This window comes from Podarcis raffonei, chromosome 6 (genome assembly GCF_027172205.1).
Source record: "Podarcis raffonei isolate rPodRaf1 chromosome 6, rPodRaf1.pri, whole genome shotgun sequence".
In the NCBI taxonomy this organism is placed as follows: domain Eukaryota; kingdom Metazoa; phylum Chordata; class Lepidosauria; order Squamata; family Lacertidae; genus Podarcis; species Podarcis raffonei.
Window position 1 is genome coordinate 68,991,045 of NC_070607.1, and position 19,034 is coordinate 69,010,078.

General features: G+C 43.3%; 2 protein-coding genes across 8 annotated transcripts in view; both read left to right on the top strand.

The window, feature by feature from the left end:
- The window catches only part of LOC128416290 (rho GTPase-activating protein 39-like), an 85,114-nt gene extending 81,326 nt beyond the window's left edge, over positions 1 to 3,788 (top strand). For all 6 annotated transcript variants that reach the window (XM_053393851.1, XM_053393853.1, XM_053393848.1 and 3 more), the window contains one exon: positions 210 to 3,788. In XM_053393851.1, the coding sequence (XP_053249826.1) occupies positions 210 to 404 (195 nt within the window). In that variant the 3' untranslated portion in view covers positions 405 to 3,788. The remainder of the gene's footprint in view (positions 1 to 209) is intronic.
- Positions 3,789 to 14,799: 11,011 nt separating this feature from the next.
- Positions 14,800 to 19,034, top strand: part of PHF20 (PHD finger protein 20) — a 39,836-nt gene continuing 35,601 nt past the window's right edge. For both annotated transcript variants that reach the window (XM_053393854.1, XM_053393855.1), the window contains exon 1: positions 14,800 to 14,939. The gene's annotated coding sequence lies outside the window, so the exon portion shown is untranslated. The remainder of the gene's footprint in view (positions 14,940 to 19,034) is intronic.

The following is a 19,034-nucleotide window of genomic DNA, read 5'->3' on the forward strand; positions in this document are numbered from 1 at the left end:
AGAGGTAGTCTTGGCTGCAGGTCTTAGGACCCGCAATAATAATATAATGAGATCTCCTATATGAAGGTCTTTCTTAAAGTTGACAGTGTATCAACACTAGCAGGAGTAAATGATTCTTTGTGGGACAACTAAATCTTCTGGGCTATTTCCAGAATTTTACATCTATATATCTTTGAGTTTATTTGAGCTGCACCTTCTTTATTTCGCAGATTTTTGCTCAGCCAACCAATGTGGGCAAAACCAAGATGGACGTAAACAACTTGGCCATGGTGATGGCCCCAAACTGTCTGCGATGCCAATCTGATGATCCCAGAGTTATCTTTGAAAACACTCGCAAAGAGATGTCCTTCTTGCGCATGCTAATTGTGCACTTGGACACCAGCTTTATCAAAGGAGTGGTGTGAAGGGTTGGCTTCAGGCAACACCATGTGAAGGGAGCAAGGATCTCTTGCCAGTATTACCTTCTTTGAGCCATGGATCTTCCCCTCTGCAGGCTCCAGGTTCCTCGGGTTGCTTCTGTTGCTTCGACAGCTGTTTCCTCGCCCCAGCAACACCGCTAATGTCTCCAAGGAAACCCTATAATAATGAAGTCATCATACTAGAAAGGGTTTTGAGGCATCAGGGAGCCAACTCTCAGACCATGCTGTGAGGGCACTCCTAAGAACCTGCAGCAGTTGATTCCTAGGAAGTCAAGATGCCAGAGGCAGCAGCCAGTGCATTGTCAAACCGCAAAAGTTGGAACCGCTTTGCATTACACTGGGAATCCACTGCACATTCAAAGTGGAATGTTTATTGGGAACCAACTGCTCTCAGATACTGGGATTTTGCTTCCACCACCTGAAGATTGGAAACTTCGCTAATCAAGCTTAACCCCCAGAAGGAAAAGGGTTGTTGTCTCAGGCTACTATAGCACATATCCTGCCTTGGAGCAAACCTGCTGCAGCCAGTACTGCCATTCAAATTGCTGGCTGCATCCTTCTCCAACTCTTCTACCTGTCTTTGCTACCTTAAAACACACCACTCTTACCAAAGGTTCAGTTTGGCAGCACTGGATGAGCTGTGGCTTCCGATCCAGGTTGACTCTCCTCATGCCTGGAGTACTTTTACTACTCAATTCATATTAGAAGGACCAAGTGGAAGGCATTGTTGGAAACCAAGGTCAAGCTATTTAACAGCAACCTTTTCCCACAGTGAAAAGCAGTCATGGACTGGAGTTTGGGAGAATGCCTGTTGCTTTCTTCTCCTGCTGTATAGTACCTTAGAAAGAGTGATTAAATTTCAAGCTTTTTTTTTTTAGCCCAAATATACTTTTTCATTGTTTGGGTTAGATGTCTCAAATGGCAATGATCCTTGTCCCCTTGAGTTTAAGCTAGGTCACAGCAATGTAAATAGCTTACAGATTGTTTCTCCAGAATGGAACTTTCTCTATATGTTAAAAACTGCAGTCAATTATGACTCCTGCTGCCTTTCTCCTCTTTACTTCAACATAGACTAAAATTGGGTATCAAGTTGTTGTGAAGATGTTATGAGCAAACATGGTCAGAATGAAGGCTTTTACTGAGCTCAAGATATGCCTTTTGTGTTCTGCTTCCCACTCAGGCTTACAAAGCCAAACTAGACATAACACAAGAGAACTCCTTGATCAGATCTCCTGATATCTATTTATTTGGTTAAAAGAAGCTGTAGGGAGGCTGAACTGGTTTGGAGCTGAACCCTTCCTGTCCATTGCACTTTCCAGACTTACATTGCCCTTCCGAAGCTGCTGTTAGCTGAGAAGCACGATCAAGTGCGGTAGGAAAATCAGTATCCGTATAACACCTGTCTCTTCCCTCATCTCTGGACATTAAGTTGGGCAAATAGTGAGAGGAGTAAAGGGTTAAGTCCCCACCAGTGACTGCTTTTTAAATGAAAGAAAAAGACATTGGCAGATCTGATCATGGATTTCCTTCATCCATATTAGTTAGGACCTCAGTCAGTACTTCTGGTTTGAAAAACACAGGTTGTGGTCTTTAGGTAGAAGAGAGCAATTACGCTAAGCAAGAAGAGCAGTTTGATGCCATGACACTCTGAACTTCCTTTCACCCTTTCACAGAAAGTTGGATTTTTCTCACCAAGGCTGAAGTCTCCTGACCACTTTGCCCCTCCACTAGTCAGGGAGTCCTTGCTGATTAAGGGGAAGGGGTAGGAGTAGGACTGCTGCCTCAGTACTTCCACACCTTTCTCTTGCCACTTTGCTGACACATACCTGAAACAGGAGCCTTCCATGTCCTTGCCTCTCCGTCATTTTGGAAGTGGGTGTCGCTCCTTCAGAAAGCCCTTGAACAGACTTGCAGGCTTGGGTTCCTTCGGAAGAGGCCAGTTGGTGGAAATGACAAGGACAGAATCTTGGAAAATTGAGTCAGGTTGTACATTCTTTTACAGTCAGTGCTTTGAGCCTTTCCTGAGTCTTCAGAACGAATTAGTACTTCTCAGATAGTGGTTGATGTGATCTTAATGGATAGAGGAATGCACATTATCCTTTGATCTCCAGACACTGTGACTCTTACTAGATTATTCCATCTCATTATGTGGAACCAAAGTATGCTACTGTTTCCCTATTTGAGCCAGTTCTGCTGTAAAAGATCCTTTAGCTTGGTTTATTTGGTAATGCCAAAGTTCCCATTCACCTTTATAGTGTGCCTTTTTCTAGCTATCTTTTGAGAGTTAGCTTCTTTTCAATTAAATTATCAAGAAATTTGGGGCTTCTGATTTCTTGTATCTGAACAGAGCCATTCTCTGGGACCCAGACGACATGTTATGTGAACATGCACATCTCACTAGCAATGTGAGGAATAGGTGATGCAATTTGCATTCATGTTTCCCTACTTTACATAAGGCAGGTGGCTACAGAAACTGCATTGCAGCATGTCACATGTCTTTTCCGCCCCTTACGTTGCCAGGGAGACACATGTGGGTGATATCCACACAACTGCCTGTAACATGTTGTTTGAGCTGAATCCAGAATTCAGGCAATCACTGTGACATGTGCAGAATGCTCCTTGCTATCTCTTACTGAGCTGCACTTGATGAAGTAGATTAGCCTGAGTCTTCCGAGGAGCTGGGTGCTATTCAAAAAGGCTCCTTTTTCAGAATTTGGCCAGTGCTGTTCACTCTTTGTGCCAGGTTGTTAGAACTGGAATCCTACAAACACTTATTTGGGAGCAAGTCCCATCAAACTTATTCCCAAGTAAATATGCTGGATTAGAAAAACTCCTCCTTTTGACACTTCCCAAACTTGCCTGAAACAGAGTACCTTGGGCCTGCTTCTATTACAAATCTTGATATAAAGTTATTTTCTCTGTTTCACACAGAGCTCATATCCATGCAGCATACTAAGGACTTGCCTCTGTTTGTGGCCATACCATAGAGCAACTACATTTTACACAAATAATTCTTTTTAAAAATGGGAAGTGTTGACCAATATTTGGTATGCCATATACCCCCGCTCCTTTAAAAAAGGCTTTTAAAAATTGTTTCGGGATGTCCTTTGGGTGCACAGGTTTCCCAGATTTAAACACTGCAGCCAACTACAGGGTGGGTAATGATTAAAATTCTCCCTGGCACTTAAGTATAACAGAAGCATAGACAGGCTGTTATATTAATGCTTTTCCCCCTCAAGGGCTGTAAAATAGGCTTAAAATTACACTGGATATTGTTTTCTTTTTGCCAACATGTTTGTAAATGTGAATCAGCAAAACATACTGTCCCTTACTGTTGTTAAAGAATAATTAAACATCTGTGGTTCATCATTGTTTTCTATGTGTTTTCAAACACCGATTTAGATTTAGACAAACTGTGCCTTGACTAAGGGCATGAATTTAAACTACCTTTCATAGTATCTGCTTTCCCCCCCACCTTTTCTCCTGGTTGAATAGTGGCTATAACTTATTTACATTGTTAATGGCAGACAGTCTTTTTAAAAAATCAGCCTACTTTTGAGTTCTTTGTGGTGGTGTCTCTTTTGTGGTTTTGGGTCATAGCAGAGTACTCATTTTACCAGAACCTCAGGTACCACCTCTTCCCATATGAACTGATATGGACCATCATCTAGGCCCTTCTTTGTATGCCCCTTCCATAGGAGGTCTGGAGGGTAACAACACAAGAATGGGCCTTTTCAGTGATTGCTCCCCATCTGTGGAATGCTCTCCCCACAGAGGATTCCCTGGCAGCATCATTCTGTTCAGGGAAGTTTTTAATGTGTGACATCTTAGTGTATTTTTGGTCTTTGTGGAAGCCGCCCAGAGTGGCTGGGGAAACCCAGCCAGATGGGCGGGGTACAAATAATAAATTATTATTATTATTATTATTATTATTATTATTATTATTATTATCATCATCATCATCATTATCATTATTCAATATTTTTTGATGCCAAGCAAAATATTTCCTCTTTAACCAGGCCTCTAGCCTCTTAACTAGCCTTTTAGAGTGGATGTTTTAAATATATTTTTGTTTCTCAGTTTTAATGTATGTATTGAGGGGAAGTTGTTTGGTTATAAGCCACTTTGAGCTGCCTTGGGCAATAAAAAGTTAGATGATGATGATGATGATAATTAATAATAATAAATGTTAAGCACATGCAAAGCAAACAGTTCATACTACAGTATATAGGTTTGTATAAAAATTGGTCCTCACCCTCCACAGATCATTTTCCAGGTTACACTACCCGGGAATGCATATTAGCTCCTAATCTTAGTGCTAATGCAAATAACAGCAAGGTTATATCAGTCAAAAGGTTGATACATTGCAGGTCAATATTTGTGAACTCTGCAGCTTGAAGTTTTTGGTTAGGAATATCTAGAGGAGTGTATGAAAACAGGCTTTATCCCACCTCCAATTCCCTTAGCTGACTTTTTACCAGCCATTCCTGATTGCAATTTGTTGTTTGTCTTTTAACAGTAGTGATTTCAACTCATTGGCTTAGTCCAGAAAAGTGAAATAATAGAATGTGTTATTGAGCGTGCGGGAAGCACCCTTCCCTCATCTCAAGAGCTGTCTCAACACTGCAAATAGTCCCACATGGTCACATGGAGAAGCAATTACTGTATTTTTCGCTCTATAAGACGCACCAGACCATAAGACGCACCTAGTTTTTGGAGGGGGAAAACAAGAAAAAATAATATTCTGAATCTCAGAAGCCAGAACAGCAAGAGGGATCGCTGCACAGCGATTCCTCTTGGTGTTCTGGCTTCTGGGATAGCTGCACAGCCTGTATTCGCTCCATAAGATGCACACACATTTCCCCTTACTTTTTGGGAGGGAAAAAGTGAGTCTTATAGTGCAAAAAATACGGTATTTAAGGACATCAGTGAATCAGGATGGTCAAGGGTGGATATCAGTTCTCAGCCCGAGGTCCACATTCCCTCGTGGGCAATCTGGAGGCCACACGTTCGTGGCGAGGCAGAACCATATTAAAAATAGGTGGAACAACAGGTAAAAGTCACACACCCCTCCATTGAGACAAGCAAGAGGTATTAACACAGTTCAAGGACAAATTCTGGCTAGTTCATGCACTCAAGGGCATGAAGCATGGCTGGTGAGAGGTGTGACGTGGGGAGAGCCACATAGACTCCTAGAGGGCTACACTTGGCCCAAAGTTTCCCATCAGTGCAGTAGTGGATATACGCCAGACCATGTTGCAATATTCCATAGCTCTCAGATGACGCATGGCTGTGAATGCTCCCACTGTTGCACCCTGACATTTCAAAAGATTGCACAACTAATAGATCTGATGTATCCTATTATTTTCACCTTTGAGTTCAAGGGGCAGAATTTTCAACTTAAAGCCTGTAGCTTCCAGCAAAAAATGAGCTCTAGAAGCTAACACTGGGTGTGCACGTTCCAGTTTCTGTGCAGAACTGGATATTAGCTTCTCACTGTGGACATCATAGCTGAGAACAAATTGTGATGGTAGACATGAGAACATTAATTTTCACTTCAATCTACCATCTATTTTGCCCCCCACCCCACCTGGAAGTACTCAGTACTTCTGGGGAGGTGCAACTTTTTTAAAAAAATGTATATGTGTAAACACACACACAAAAGCAATGGTTCCACATCATCTAATAAATAGGTGTTGATACTCCCAAATAGACAAGCTGCTTGGGGCAGTTTCCACCAGCCAAACAGGGCAGGGATCAAGGGGGTATATGATTGGGCTCAATCTTCAACAACTTGTCCATATTATTAGGCAGAATAAGTAAAATTCTGCCCATCAAAACTTGGCAGGGAGAGAATACCCCTAAACATTTTTTTAAGAAAAAAAGCACTGCTGCTCATTCTCGATAACCTGCAGCTGATTTCGTCAGTTAATGGAATGGAAACAAAGGGTGTGTTTAGGGAAATACTGCCACCCTATGGCCAGCGTAAGAATCGAACTATATATGAAGAGTTCTCTAAAGCCGGCGGAACTCGGCTCCGTAACGCTTTACGCTGTATTCTGATTATGGTCAGTGATTTCGTCGCCAACATCAGAGATTCTGACCGCTGCTCAGAGCAGCGGACTGAGGAGGAGTTATGTTATATAACCTTATTTGTTTCTCCAAAACCTGAAAGGGGAGAATCTGGTCCTGATTTTCTCCTAGAAAATGTTGAGAACATTAAAATAAACATTAAAACAACATTTTAAAAAACCAGAAAAATCACAAACAAGGATAACCTGCATTTTAAAAGAAAAGGGCACCCTAAATAATCAGCAAGATTCTAAACCAACTTGCTTGTCCTCCCAGCAAAATGGCTCCTAGCCACTCCAAACCAGAGTGGAGAGAAGCATTTTTTTTTTTTTGCACACCCACCCTTGGCAGGGGGGCTAAGAGCCAACATGGCCAACCTGAAGGTACGCCCCTGGTTGGAAGAGCGAGTGAGCAGAAAATTGCCTTGATACCGAAGCCGTAATGTCTGCATTGGTCAAAAAATTCATATTTAATTTTTGTTGTTGTATAAGCTCACAAGCCAAGGTGCAACGCTATCTTTGAGGAGTGCCTGCACTTCAGAGTTGACCACTACACCAGTGGCTGTGGTTGGGGATCAGAGAGAACTTGCTGTGTACAGTGGTACCTCGGGTTACATACGCTTCGGGTTACAGACTCTGCTAACCCAGAAATAGTACCTCGGGTTAAGAACTTTGCTTCAGGATGAGAACAGAAATCGTGCTCCGGCAGCGCGGCGGCAGCAGGAGGCCCCATTAGCTAAAGTGGTGCTTCAGGTTAAGAACAGTGTCAGGTTAAGAACCTCCGGAACGAATTAAGTACTTAACCCGAGGTACCACTGTATACGAAGCACGTACTCCAGTCACTGAAGTCTGCCGTGTTCCCCGCGCGAAGGAGGAAAAGGTTTGGTATGTTTTAAACGTGGCCTTAAAAGCGGTCCATAATTTGCGGCTGATGGCCCCTCTCTCCAAGGATTGAATACACCTGAGCCCAGCAGCTGCGGGTATTTAAAAAAAACACGCGCTCGTTGCCCGTGTCGTGAGTTCCTCTCACTGGCGAACTCACACTGGACAAGGGGAAAGCAGCGACGCCTTCCGGGTCCCGAGAGATGGATGCGCGCCTGGATTTTGCGCGCGGGCCCCCGAGCCCTCTCCGCCGGAGCCACGCCCCCTGGCCCTTTCGCCCCTCCCACAGGAGGACCCTCCCCTCCCCTCGCGGCAGGCAGGCAGGCAGGCGGGCGGGGGGGGGGCCGAGCTAGCGGCGCCGCAGTCGCGTCGGCCATTTTGTGGCGCTGCTCAGTCGGCGGCGCTGGGCTGGACACGGCGAGCGGATCATTGGCGGCCCCTGCCCCCGCGGCTCGAGCCCCTGGCACGTACGAGAAGCAACCCCCCTCCCCGGTAAGGACATGGCGCTCCCTAGGCGGCCCCGCGGAGAGAGGGAGGCGAGGGGGGGAGGGGGGAGCCCGGCAGCGAGCGCAGAAGAGTTCCCGCCGCGGCCTCACAAAGGCGGAGAGGGGCGGGGACCGGCCGCGGCTGTGGCGGAGAGGAGGGAGTCCCGGGCCCCGGGCGGCGCCTCTTCCCTCCGGGCTCGGGGTCCCCGGAGGCTCCTTCAGCGGGAGTCGGGAAGGGGCTTGGCTGGCTCGCCGGTCCCTCCGGCGGCGTCCGGGCGGCTTTCGGCGCTCGCGTGGGACCGGCGCGAGGCTCCCCGGAGGGGCCCGTCACGTCTCCCGCGCCGCCTCTTGCCCTGCGAAGGGGCGGACGGGTGTCGGCGGCGTGTCTCTTCGCAGCGCTCGGCTTCCTCCCGGCACCATGCTTCTTGTTCGTCGGAGGCTGCTGACGCCGCTTGGCTCCCATCAGCGGAGGAAAGCCAAAAGGGCAGGCGAGCTTCTCCTCCTCCTCCTCTTGAGCAAGAAGGGATGCTGTGTTTCTAGGATGTCAGTAACGTGACCTTGATCGTGGCAGGTTTTGCATCAGCCAAGACTCCGCTCATCCCTTTCAAGGCGCAGCGTCCGGTTTGGATCGAGACGCAGTTGCGCTTTCATCCCCCCCCCCTTTTAATAGCACGCCAACTTGCGCATCTTTTTGTACCACAGGACTGGCGCGCGTGGTTTGTTTCATTGACTACTTTGGCTTCATTGAGAGCCCCACGATTAGTGGGGTTTTTTTTAAGGAAAGTGTTTTAGTAGTGGCCGCAATAATTGCCACTTAGGGCGTAGTGACACCCTTGATAATTGTTCCCTCTTCTCCTTGGGCAGAGATTATCTCTTGTAATAATTAAAGGTGGTGATGAATTGTTGGGACCTGGAGTCTGTATTATTTTCTTGACAGTCATAATGGGCGTTGCAGTTACATAACATATGTTTTCCTAATTGCTTGCCCTTAGGGCTTATATTGTTAGAATAGGTCAGTGCCCTTCATGTTGGCTGTGGGTATTCGTTTGTAAGGCCTTTTGAGAAATGTGGTTTCACTTTGCGTGTTTCAAATTCACTTTGCTTACCTTTTCTGTGCCTATGGGAAAATAGGCTGGAGTGGCAAGTATTCTTGGGTATTTTACCTAGAAACCTAGATATATTTTGTTCCCAAAGAATTGGGCATATTCAATCTTCCACAGAAAACCACAGGGGAGGATGTATTTTAACTTGTACAATAAACATTGCCTGTGGGATCAAAGTAAATTCTGGACCAAGATACTCAGAAGAGCTTTTATCCAAAGTTCCTAAAACTTTAGTATATCATCTGCTTGTAAACTATATTTACTTTTCCATTCTTGTTAATGCTACTGCATTATAATTAGATCCTCTTTTACTTGGAAGCTAAGATATCAGCACACAGTGTGTTTCAGTGGCAAGATGACAAAGCTGAACTGGAGGGCTGTAAATCAAACAGAATACTACCATCATCCATGTTATTTTTTTAATTAAGGGAAAATATAATGATATTTAAATAAATAGTAAATTGAAGACATAATTAGCTGGATAGTTTTACTGACCCTCCTCATTTTTCTAAATGCAAGAATAGATAACTTTTTAAGCAAATGTGCCACAGTATTTCAAGCCCAAAGAATGAAAAGGTGTATGGCAGATTTGTGTATGCTAGATTTGTGTATGCTAGATTTATTATACAGTACAGGCAACCTCTCTACAATGGTTTGGTTTTGCCTCAGACCCTACTAACCTTAGGAGTATGCAGCACAGGAGAAGCCAGCAGAGCATGGGGGCGATGACACTGCTGTAGCCAGGCTCCCAGTACTTCTTGCTCCTGCTCAGATGTGCCACAAACTCCTGGTATGTATGCTGCAGACTGACCACACAGCCTGATACATACCTTCAAGGAAATTGTACAAATATAATCCTGTTGCTTTGTGTGATTATTGGAAAAATCAAAGTAGCTGTATTTGCAGTAGCTTCATTTACCCACTCAGTCCTTTAAACTTCTATGTATGTAGACTTAGGGAATTAAAGTAAGAGTCCTGGCTCAGCGGTACAGCATTTGGTTTGTATGCAAAATATCCCAGGTTCAATTAATGGCATTTCCTGAAACCCTGGAGCGTCATTGCCAGTCAGTGTAGGCAGTACTGAACTAGATCCAGCAATGGTCTGACTCCGTAAGGCAGCTTCATATGTTGCTATGATATGCAAACTGAGCAGGGGCAGAGGAGGAAGAATTAGTAGCTGGTGGTTCTAGTAAGCTGGAAGTTTCAGTTTTTCAAGTGGGGTGGTAGCAGAAATCAGTGTCTGAATACAGTTGTAATTTGCTCTATAACAGCAGCAAATTTATTCCTCCAGTGTGGATACTGTTTTGAATACGCTGTCTAGGCTGAGCCTTAGCACCGCATTGTAGTTGCTCTCTTTTAAAGGATTGTATCAGTGGGCATTACAGAGCATAACTGATCCTCTCTGGTTAACATGAATTTAAATTAATTTAAATCACTACAAATACTTGATAGACTCAATCATAGAGTGCATAACTAATGCACTTTTGGAACAGGAAAATACAATTGGTGGCAATGTATAAATTCATCACACACTATATACAGTATGTTACAATATGATATGAATATATTTTGTACTTGGGTATTGGTACCCAAATAGGGAAGAGGTCTTTTAGATGCAGAAATAGTAAATAAAATTTACTATAGATTTATGAGGAATAGCTTTTGCAAATGCAGCAGAAAGGATAGAGAAAAACAGAATTATTGATGACTTCTGCTAAACATCTTTCCCCCAGATAAATTTTTATTATTTTCTTTAAATATTCTTTTCCCAACAATCCTTATTATCACAATATATTCCCTTTGACTCCACCAAACATTTACTATTACTAGAATCAGCCTTGGGGAATTAAAACTTTCCTAGTAGTTTTGTGTTTATCTGTTGTATAATATTCAGGTTGTATCTTTTCTTCAAACAACAAGCAATTCTCAAAAAACATTGTACATAGACATGCCAGTCTTGAGCATTAAGCTACATGCTCTCACATATCTGTCAATTTTATTTCTTAAGCATTGACAGAGCAATTAAAAATAATATCTAACAATATCTTATTGATAATCACATGGGGGAAATGCTGATTTTATGCAGTGGTAAAAATGCCAGGGCAGTTCTTTCCAAAGTGCTGTCATATACTTGGTAGGTAGCTCCACTCAGCAACATAACAGCAGCAATCTGCACAAGCTGCAGTTTCCAGACCAACCTTAAGCGCGTCCCCACAAAGAGTGTATTAACAGAAATCCTGCCTTGACGTTACCAATGTAAGAATCTCTGTGTCTAGGTTGTCCAGGAACTGTCACAGCTGGTGCACCAGCCAAAGTTGGTAAAAGGCACCCCTGGCTACCATGGCCACTTGGGCCTCCAGTAACAATAGTGGATGAAGGTGTACCCTCAGACTTTGCACCTGTTCTTCAGAGAGAGTGCAGCCCCATCCAGAACAGGCAATATATCCACTCCCCAGACCTGGGAACCTCCTACTGACAAGGCCTTTGTTTCATCAAGATTCATCTTATTGATGCTCATCAATACCTTTGTCCAGGGAGATTTGCATATCTATTCCTGACTGATGTAACAGAGAAGTAGAGTTGGTTGTCATTTGCATACTGATGACACCACACCCCAAATTTCCTAATGACTACCTTGAACAGCTTCATGTTCAACATCAATAGAGACAAGAAGTTACCTGCTTCACCCCCCACAAGGCCAAGGTGCAGGCACCCAATGCCATGCTGTAGAACAGGCCTTGTAGGTATGCATGGAACCACTATAATACAGTGGTATACTGAAGATTTAGCCACTATTTTTGGATAAGCTATATGATCAGCCTACCTCTTCCATGTACCACAGGACAAAGCATTCCCCCTCCTCAAGATTAAAAACTTGCTGGCTTAGTTCCTGCAAGTATGGAAAACTGCCTGTGAAACAGCAGAATATTTACCACTTCTTGTTAATCAATTTAGCTTCATCAATACAATTTGCATTTTTACCATTAAAAGAGGGAGGGGGATCCTGCTGAACTGGTCCAGTAAGGTACTACTGTTAAAAGCCATGGAACAATTGAATAGAAGCAACAAGGTTGCACTTCACCTCTGTCTCTCTGTGATAGATAGATAGATAGATAGATAGATAGATAGATAGATAGAAAGAAAGAATGTCCAGTAGCACCTTAGGTACAGTGGTACCTTGGGATGCGAACAGGATCCGTTCACATCCTGTTCACATCCTGAATGGAACGTAAGACGCGACAGCGCAGGTCACCTTTTGCTGCTTCCGCGTATGTGCGTGACATCATTTTGAGGGTCTGCGCATACGCGAGCGGCGAAACCTGGAAGTAACGCACTCACCATGGAGCGCAACCCGAAAGCGCTCAACCTGAAGCACATTCAACATGAGGTATGACTGTATAAGCTTTCGTGTGCATGCACACTTCTTCAGATACTAGTGTATTGTGTGCATGCACACAAAAGCTTATACAGTGGTGCTCCGCAAGACGAAATTAATTCGTTCTGCGAGTGTCTTCGTCTTGCAGGTTTTTTCATCTTGCGAAGCACCGCTATTAGCAGATTAGCGGATATGCGGTAATTAGCAGATAAGCGGCTTAGCGGCTCTTAGCGGATAAGCGGCAATTAGCAGATAAGCGGCTTAGCGGCTTTCAGAAAAAGGAAAAAAATCGCAAGAACCCAAAAAAAATTTCGTCTTGCGAGGCAACCCCATAGAAAAATTCATACACGGCTACCTACCTGAATCTCTCTGTGAAAGTAAATGATTAGGCAACCAAGGCCAAATCAGTTCTGAACCCAAACTGGAATGAGTCTAGATAATCAGTTTCCTCTAGGACAGGATGATCCAATACACGGCCCAGGGCCTAGGGCTTTTTTTGGCAGCCATCAGCAATATTTGACCCCTCCCAGCCCTCACACTGCCTTCTCAGAGCTGGGTAAGTGAGGCACCGGACTTTGGAAAGGATGCATGAGGGCTCTGATAGGATCCTAGAGTCATCACACCTCCTTCCCAAAGCCCATCACCTCACTTACCTGGCTTTTGGAAGGCAGCATGAGAGGTGGGGGGAGCAGCATCAAATTTTGGCCTCCCCATCCCTGCATGACAAGACATGGGTTCCCAAACAAAGTATTCTTGTGGCCCACTGGGTATAAAATATTGTCCCACCCTGCTCTTGGAGCACCTGGAGCCAAACTGCTGCCACCACCGCCCTTCTTAAGCATCTTCCCTAAAAAGTAGTTATCATAAGCCCCTGTGACCAGGTGGTGGTTTTTCTTCTTCAAGAGTGGCTGCACTACTACTTCTTTAAGAATGGCAGGCACTGCTTCTGCACACAAATATCCATTTACCATGCCTTGGACTTACCCAGCTTACTTACACAACACCTGTCACAAGCTTGTTCAGATCAACCACAATGAGAAAAGGTTGAGGGTTGAGAAGTTGCCAGGTCAGTCAAACAACTACAAGCACCTTGTTTCACACCCCCAGACCTCAGAAGCTAAAACTGCTTTCACAAAACCACACTTTATCCAGACTTTTCACAGCTGTGTTGTCCAAATCATCATGGATTCAGTAAATTTCATCATTGAAGTGTCTTGTAAACTTACCACAGCAGACTTCCTATGCTCCTGTTTATTGGGATGGATGTTAACCTCTGTTCTATGGCTACTTAAGGATGAGATGGAGGTGACAGAATATACTTTCTCCGCCACCCGTTATCACCTCACAGTAGGCACAGTCATGCCCTTTAGCATGCGCTCAATTGCATTTGTGGCAAGTCTTGCACCATATGTGCTCTAGCTGTCATCTGACCTGCTTCATTCTTGAAATCTCTGGAGGCAGACATTCTTAATGGGTTACTTACCTCTGCAGGGGAGAGCTGTCAGCTGCTGCTGTAAGACCAAATCTCATGAAATGGTTGGACCGTAACAATTAGTTATTTCAAGTCTCTCTCCCCCCCCTTCCTGATTATACTTCCCATATTTGGAGGCAGTAACTAAATTGAGGGTCTGCCCTGCACAGTTAAAAGTGTGCATGAATCCTCAGTAAGTAGTCAGTCCAGGATAAACAGATCTAGGTAATAAAAAGAAATGTGGAAGCAGAATCCTGGGGGAAGAGATAGGGAAACTGGACAGGAACAAAGAGTAGCCAGCCATAGTGGGGATAGAATCACCACCTGTTAATTTGTTGCCCATAGGTGCAGTGTCATCTGCAGAACCTCCATCTGTCTCCATGCCTGCTAGTGCCAGTTACCTAGTGAGGATGAGGTAATCGTCTCATCTGCCACTGCCTCAGCTCTCCTCATACTAGTATTTAACAGTTTCTTAAATGTAATCAATACAAATCTACATTGTTAGAGCTTTGAACTTCAAGAAAATAATTAAAGTATTTTGGGTTATATACCAGGCAACAACTTTTTTAAACAATACATTAATATGTCAGTAAAGACTTAAAGGCTCATATGTGCTTAAATTACATGCTAAATGGAGAAATAAACATTTGAATGTAGCCCATTAGTTTTAGATGTTTTGTGTAGTTAAGAATACTTTTGTCATCTCTAATCCTTTGATAGGTTTACATTACATTACACAGCATTATTTATAGATAAGGAAATACAATTCAAGGGGAAACCTTTTATTTTTGCCTTCAAAATTCCACTTTGGGGTTGCGATCAGTGTGTACCTGGAATTGTTAATACATTTCTGCATTTGGGACAGGGTGTGGGTCAAGGAAGATATTTTCTAAATCTTTGCTCCAGGAATGCTGCCTGTTTTTATAGGAATGTTAAAACAGTAGTAGTGATGGTCTTAGCCTTATGTAGCAATTGCCTTTTCTTACCTGCAGGTGTGTTTTTCAGCGCAGCCTGGCTGTGGCCATCCACTTGCAAGGGATCGTAATTGTGTCAGGCATCATGGACATTCACCACTCCTACTTTGGACTGACCAATTCTGATGAGGGCATGCAAATTGCGGGGGGTGAACTGGGTGAGATTTTATTTGTTCTTGCCATTACTTATGGTATGATGCACAACACATGTCGCCACTGAGTATTTATGATTATATTACTTATCTCAGTGTATCTCAAACTTCTTTATTTTATTGTGCCATGTAGCTCTGTAAACCAACTCCAGTAATGTGTGCTAAAAGTGATTTTGTGGAGAATCTCGTGCACAGTTGTGTTCATTCTGCAGCTTCATTAGTATATTGCTATTAGAGAAGAATATGCTTTCTAAAGTTACACACAAGGCACCCTATCTATCTTAGCAACCTTCTTCTCTGATGAGAGTGGTATGATGAGATGGTGGGGATGCAGTCACTCTTACAAACTCAGTGTGCATCAGTGAGTGATTTCTGCCAGAAGGCATTCAGCCCACAAACCTTGGCTAGTGAAAGGAGAAAGATTCTATATCTTTAATGATACTATCTTGCCTTTGAATGTTTTACCCCATTCAGGTGTTCTGTCTCTTCCACCCTCCAATTTGAGAGCCACTGATACACTAATAAAACTGAAATCATAATCATCATGATTATGCAGTTTAGGGAGCTAGCATTATGTCTGTACTGGGCCCCATAATGTCTACCACACATTAACATGAGTAAACTAGCAGGAGCAGTTAATCATGAAATAAGTATTACCCTTGATTTATTAATTGGTTAACCACCATCTCAAAGCAATTTGCACATAAGGTTTATGACTAATATCAATATAAATTGGACCAATATATCACTAGGCACATTTATCAGAAAAAGTATAGTATACAGTGGTACCTCCGGTTACAAACTTAATTCATTTCGGAGGTCCGTTCTTAACATGAAACCATTCTTATCCTGAGCTGTGCTTTTGCTATTGGGCCTCCCACTGCACACATGCCACTGGGATGCACTCACATCCCAGGGCAAAGTTCACTACCAGGAGCAACTACTTCCTGGCTAGCGGAGCTCATTACCCGACACATTCGCAAGGAGGACGGTACGTAACACGAGGTTCCACTGTAGTATAGTAAAAGCACATTATGTAATTACTTCCGTGACAAAATGGTGGCGTGAGTGAGGCATGCAGAAACATTGTAGGACATTGATATGCTCCAATTCATAAACCACCATGAAGTTTTACAGCCAAACTTGAAAATACCCAGTTTCATACAGTGGTACTAAGCACAGTTAATGCTAATCATATAAAAAGGTCCCTTCATAACTGCACTTAAGACTGTATTTCCAAACCCTGGTCTGCATTAATCATGGCAAATATCAGTACACATGCAATGGTAACCTACAGTTAAGTGAACAAGAGAAAAAAAATAGGAAAACCTGTGCCAAAAAGTGGAGAAGAAAGAGAGCAGTTTGTATATTCCCAAGCATGGGTCACTCCCACCTGCAGTTTAGGGAGCTAGCATTATGTCTGTACTGGGCCCCATAATGTCTACCACACATTAACATGAGTAAACTAGCAGGAGCAGTTAATATGAAAAATAGTGTGATCATCTGTGGTTTCTTTAAATCTGTAAATCATTACTGCAGTATAAAACCATTCTTTTTTAACCTGGCACTTGGAGTCCATGGCTGCTTGTCAAGAACAGAGCTTGATGTGCAGATACTATCCCTCTCTCTTGGATTGGTCTTCAGACAGAGACATAGTATTACAGACATTCTGTGCATTGTGGAAATGGAACATAAAGGTTATGACTGCTGAATCTTTTCCAGGCTGGATACAGCAAAGGAAATAGAATATGCAGTTGTATGGAAGCATGATTATTATCATAGAATCGGTTCAGGGTGTTGAAGAACAGAATTAGAATCTAGAGACAGGCCTTTGGTGAGACCAGGAACAAAGTGCAAGGAGGAATAAATAAAATGAATAATGCAGGATAATAATAGTCCAATAATAAACTGAATTGACCAAAGTCAGTTGGATCTAGTCAGTTCCATTGTGGGAGGAAATAGCCTTTGGACTGCAGTAATAAAGCATAGCTGTCCATAGACAAATGCTAGCCTTGGTGCATGTCCTGAACTCACCTGGCTGTGGTATGTTCAAGCTCAACATGACAGAATAAATAAAATGCAGTGCTGTTGAAAACTAGGTTACTTTTCAGTGCTGCTATTAAGAAGGTGATGGTGGAAATCACTTATCTGGTGAGAAAGTCACTAATATGAGCAGCTCAGCATTCTGTAATACATTTAATTGCATCTACATATTAAATGTCTTAAAGTTTTTTTGGGGGAAAGTAGTTTCTGTTTGAGGGAGAACCACCTAGAAAGTGGAGACCACACATTTTAAGCATATTATGCCCTGTGCATGAGGATTCAGCACACACTCAATTCACACAGATGGTTTAAAATGTATTCAGGCTCCTTCATCCATTCAATTGGAAAGCCCGTGAAGGCTTTTGATTTATTTCGTAGTTATAGTCCACTGGTGAGGTGTCATGGTCCCTTTAGTGACTATTGGATTAGCTGCTTTGGGTTTCAGCCTCTGGCTAGGCATTACATGCAAAGGGGATTTAGGAGACCTTAAAACTTATTTTTTTAAAAAATACTTGCTGCTTATGTACCTGATAGCCACTACTGGAGGCCTGCTTGACAGTTTCTGTACAGTAGTTCTTGCTAATAGTACTCAGTAGGCTTAGAAATTTAGGCAGTTATTTCTTTGGCCTAAAGACAAAATTTTTAGCAACCCACCCTAAAACAAAAAGAGAACAGGATAGATAGAAATATCAGTCACCCCCTTTTTCTTTCACATGAAATCTGCTCCTTGCCCGGCTCTGTCAAAGCTTTTCTGTCCCTTCATTCATTTTTCCCATATGCAGAGCTGAGCTAAGTTGCTACATATCTCTGTCTATGCCTTCTGGGCCCAGAATCCAGTGACACAGATGGACAAGACTTCCTTTCTTTTGTGTTATATATTGAATACATAGTATTGTATTAAGGGAGAAACCCTATCTGCCTGGTTTACAAAGAGGTGTGGGAAATTATACCTTGTACAGGTTTTCTGGGTAAGAAACAGTAGGACACTGCAGCTGTTGACTGGAGCTAGTTGCCAGCATCTTGCTCTGCATGCCTAACTCTAAGGTTTGCTTTACATACTGGCCTTTTAAGTCAGATAAGGGAGGCACATGGTTATGAATGTCCCATTCTAGTGTGTTCCACAGTAGCAGGATTGGCTATCCACATATACATCTTTGATAGTTTGCAGCTTGTGTGTTTTTGCGTGTGTGAGGGGGAGAGAGAGAGAGAGCGCACACTGCAAGACCAATAAAATAAGCTGACGTGTAAAATTATGGAATCTTGTTTTGAATCTTTCAAAGCTTTTTGTCTGATAAAACATAGCGTTCATCAAAGTGGTGATCTGGCAGACAAAATACAGTTACCACAAATAATTGTGCTAACCAAGACCATATTTTCACCAGCAGAAGGAGAAGTTACAGAAGGAGAAACCTTAGCGCAGTGTGTGTGTGTGTGTGTGTGTGTGTGTGTGTGTGTTAGTCTTCTATTTCTGCCTAAAGTGGGAACAAATTACATTCAATAAATATGTATTTGGTTGCATCACTGCACCATATAGGCCTTGGGTAGGGGTCCAGTTTCAGAAGCTTATGGAAGCCTCAATTCTCTTTTCGGTTGTGCTGCTATTTAGGAGGAGAGGGTGTCATTCTTTTTCACATGCTTAGTAGAGGTCTTCAAGTTATATTTTAGCTCATGGTTCCATATGTCTCAGTAATTTTTTTTAGATGTGCAGAGAAGGCTTAGCAGGATCATGTTTGCATTGCATTTAAGATGGGAGATGTGTTGCTACTCTTCAGTTGTATTAAGACACTCTACTCAGTGCATGTCTCATCCCTCGCTGGTATGCATGACAAGACAAAGCCCAGCCCTCTTCTCTGCCTTGGACGTGGATGGGGAGTAGGGATTGTCCCTGATGTTGGACTGTACTGGAAGCACAGCCCAACTGTGGGGCAGATCCCTGTCACACCAGCTCCCAGTTGGAGAAGGCTAGGGCTGCTATTCTTGGTGCTGGGCTGTCCAGAAAACCAAGCGCTGGCTCACCTACCACCTTTGGTTCAGAGCTTGATGGGTGGCGATGTTCCC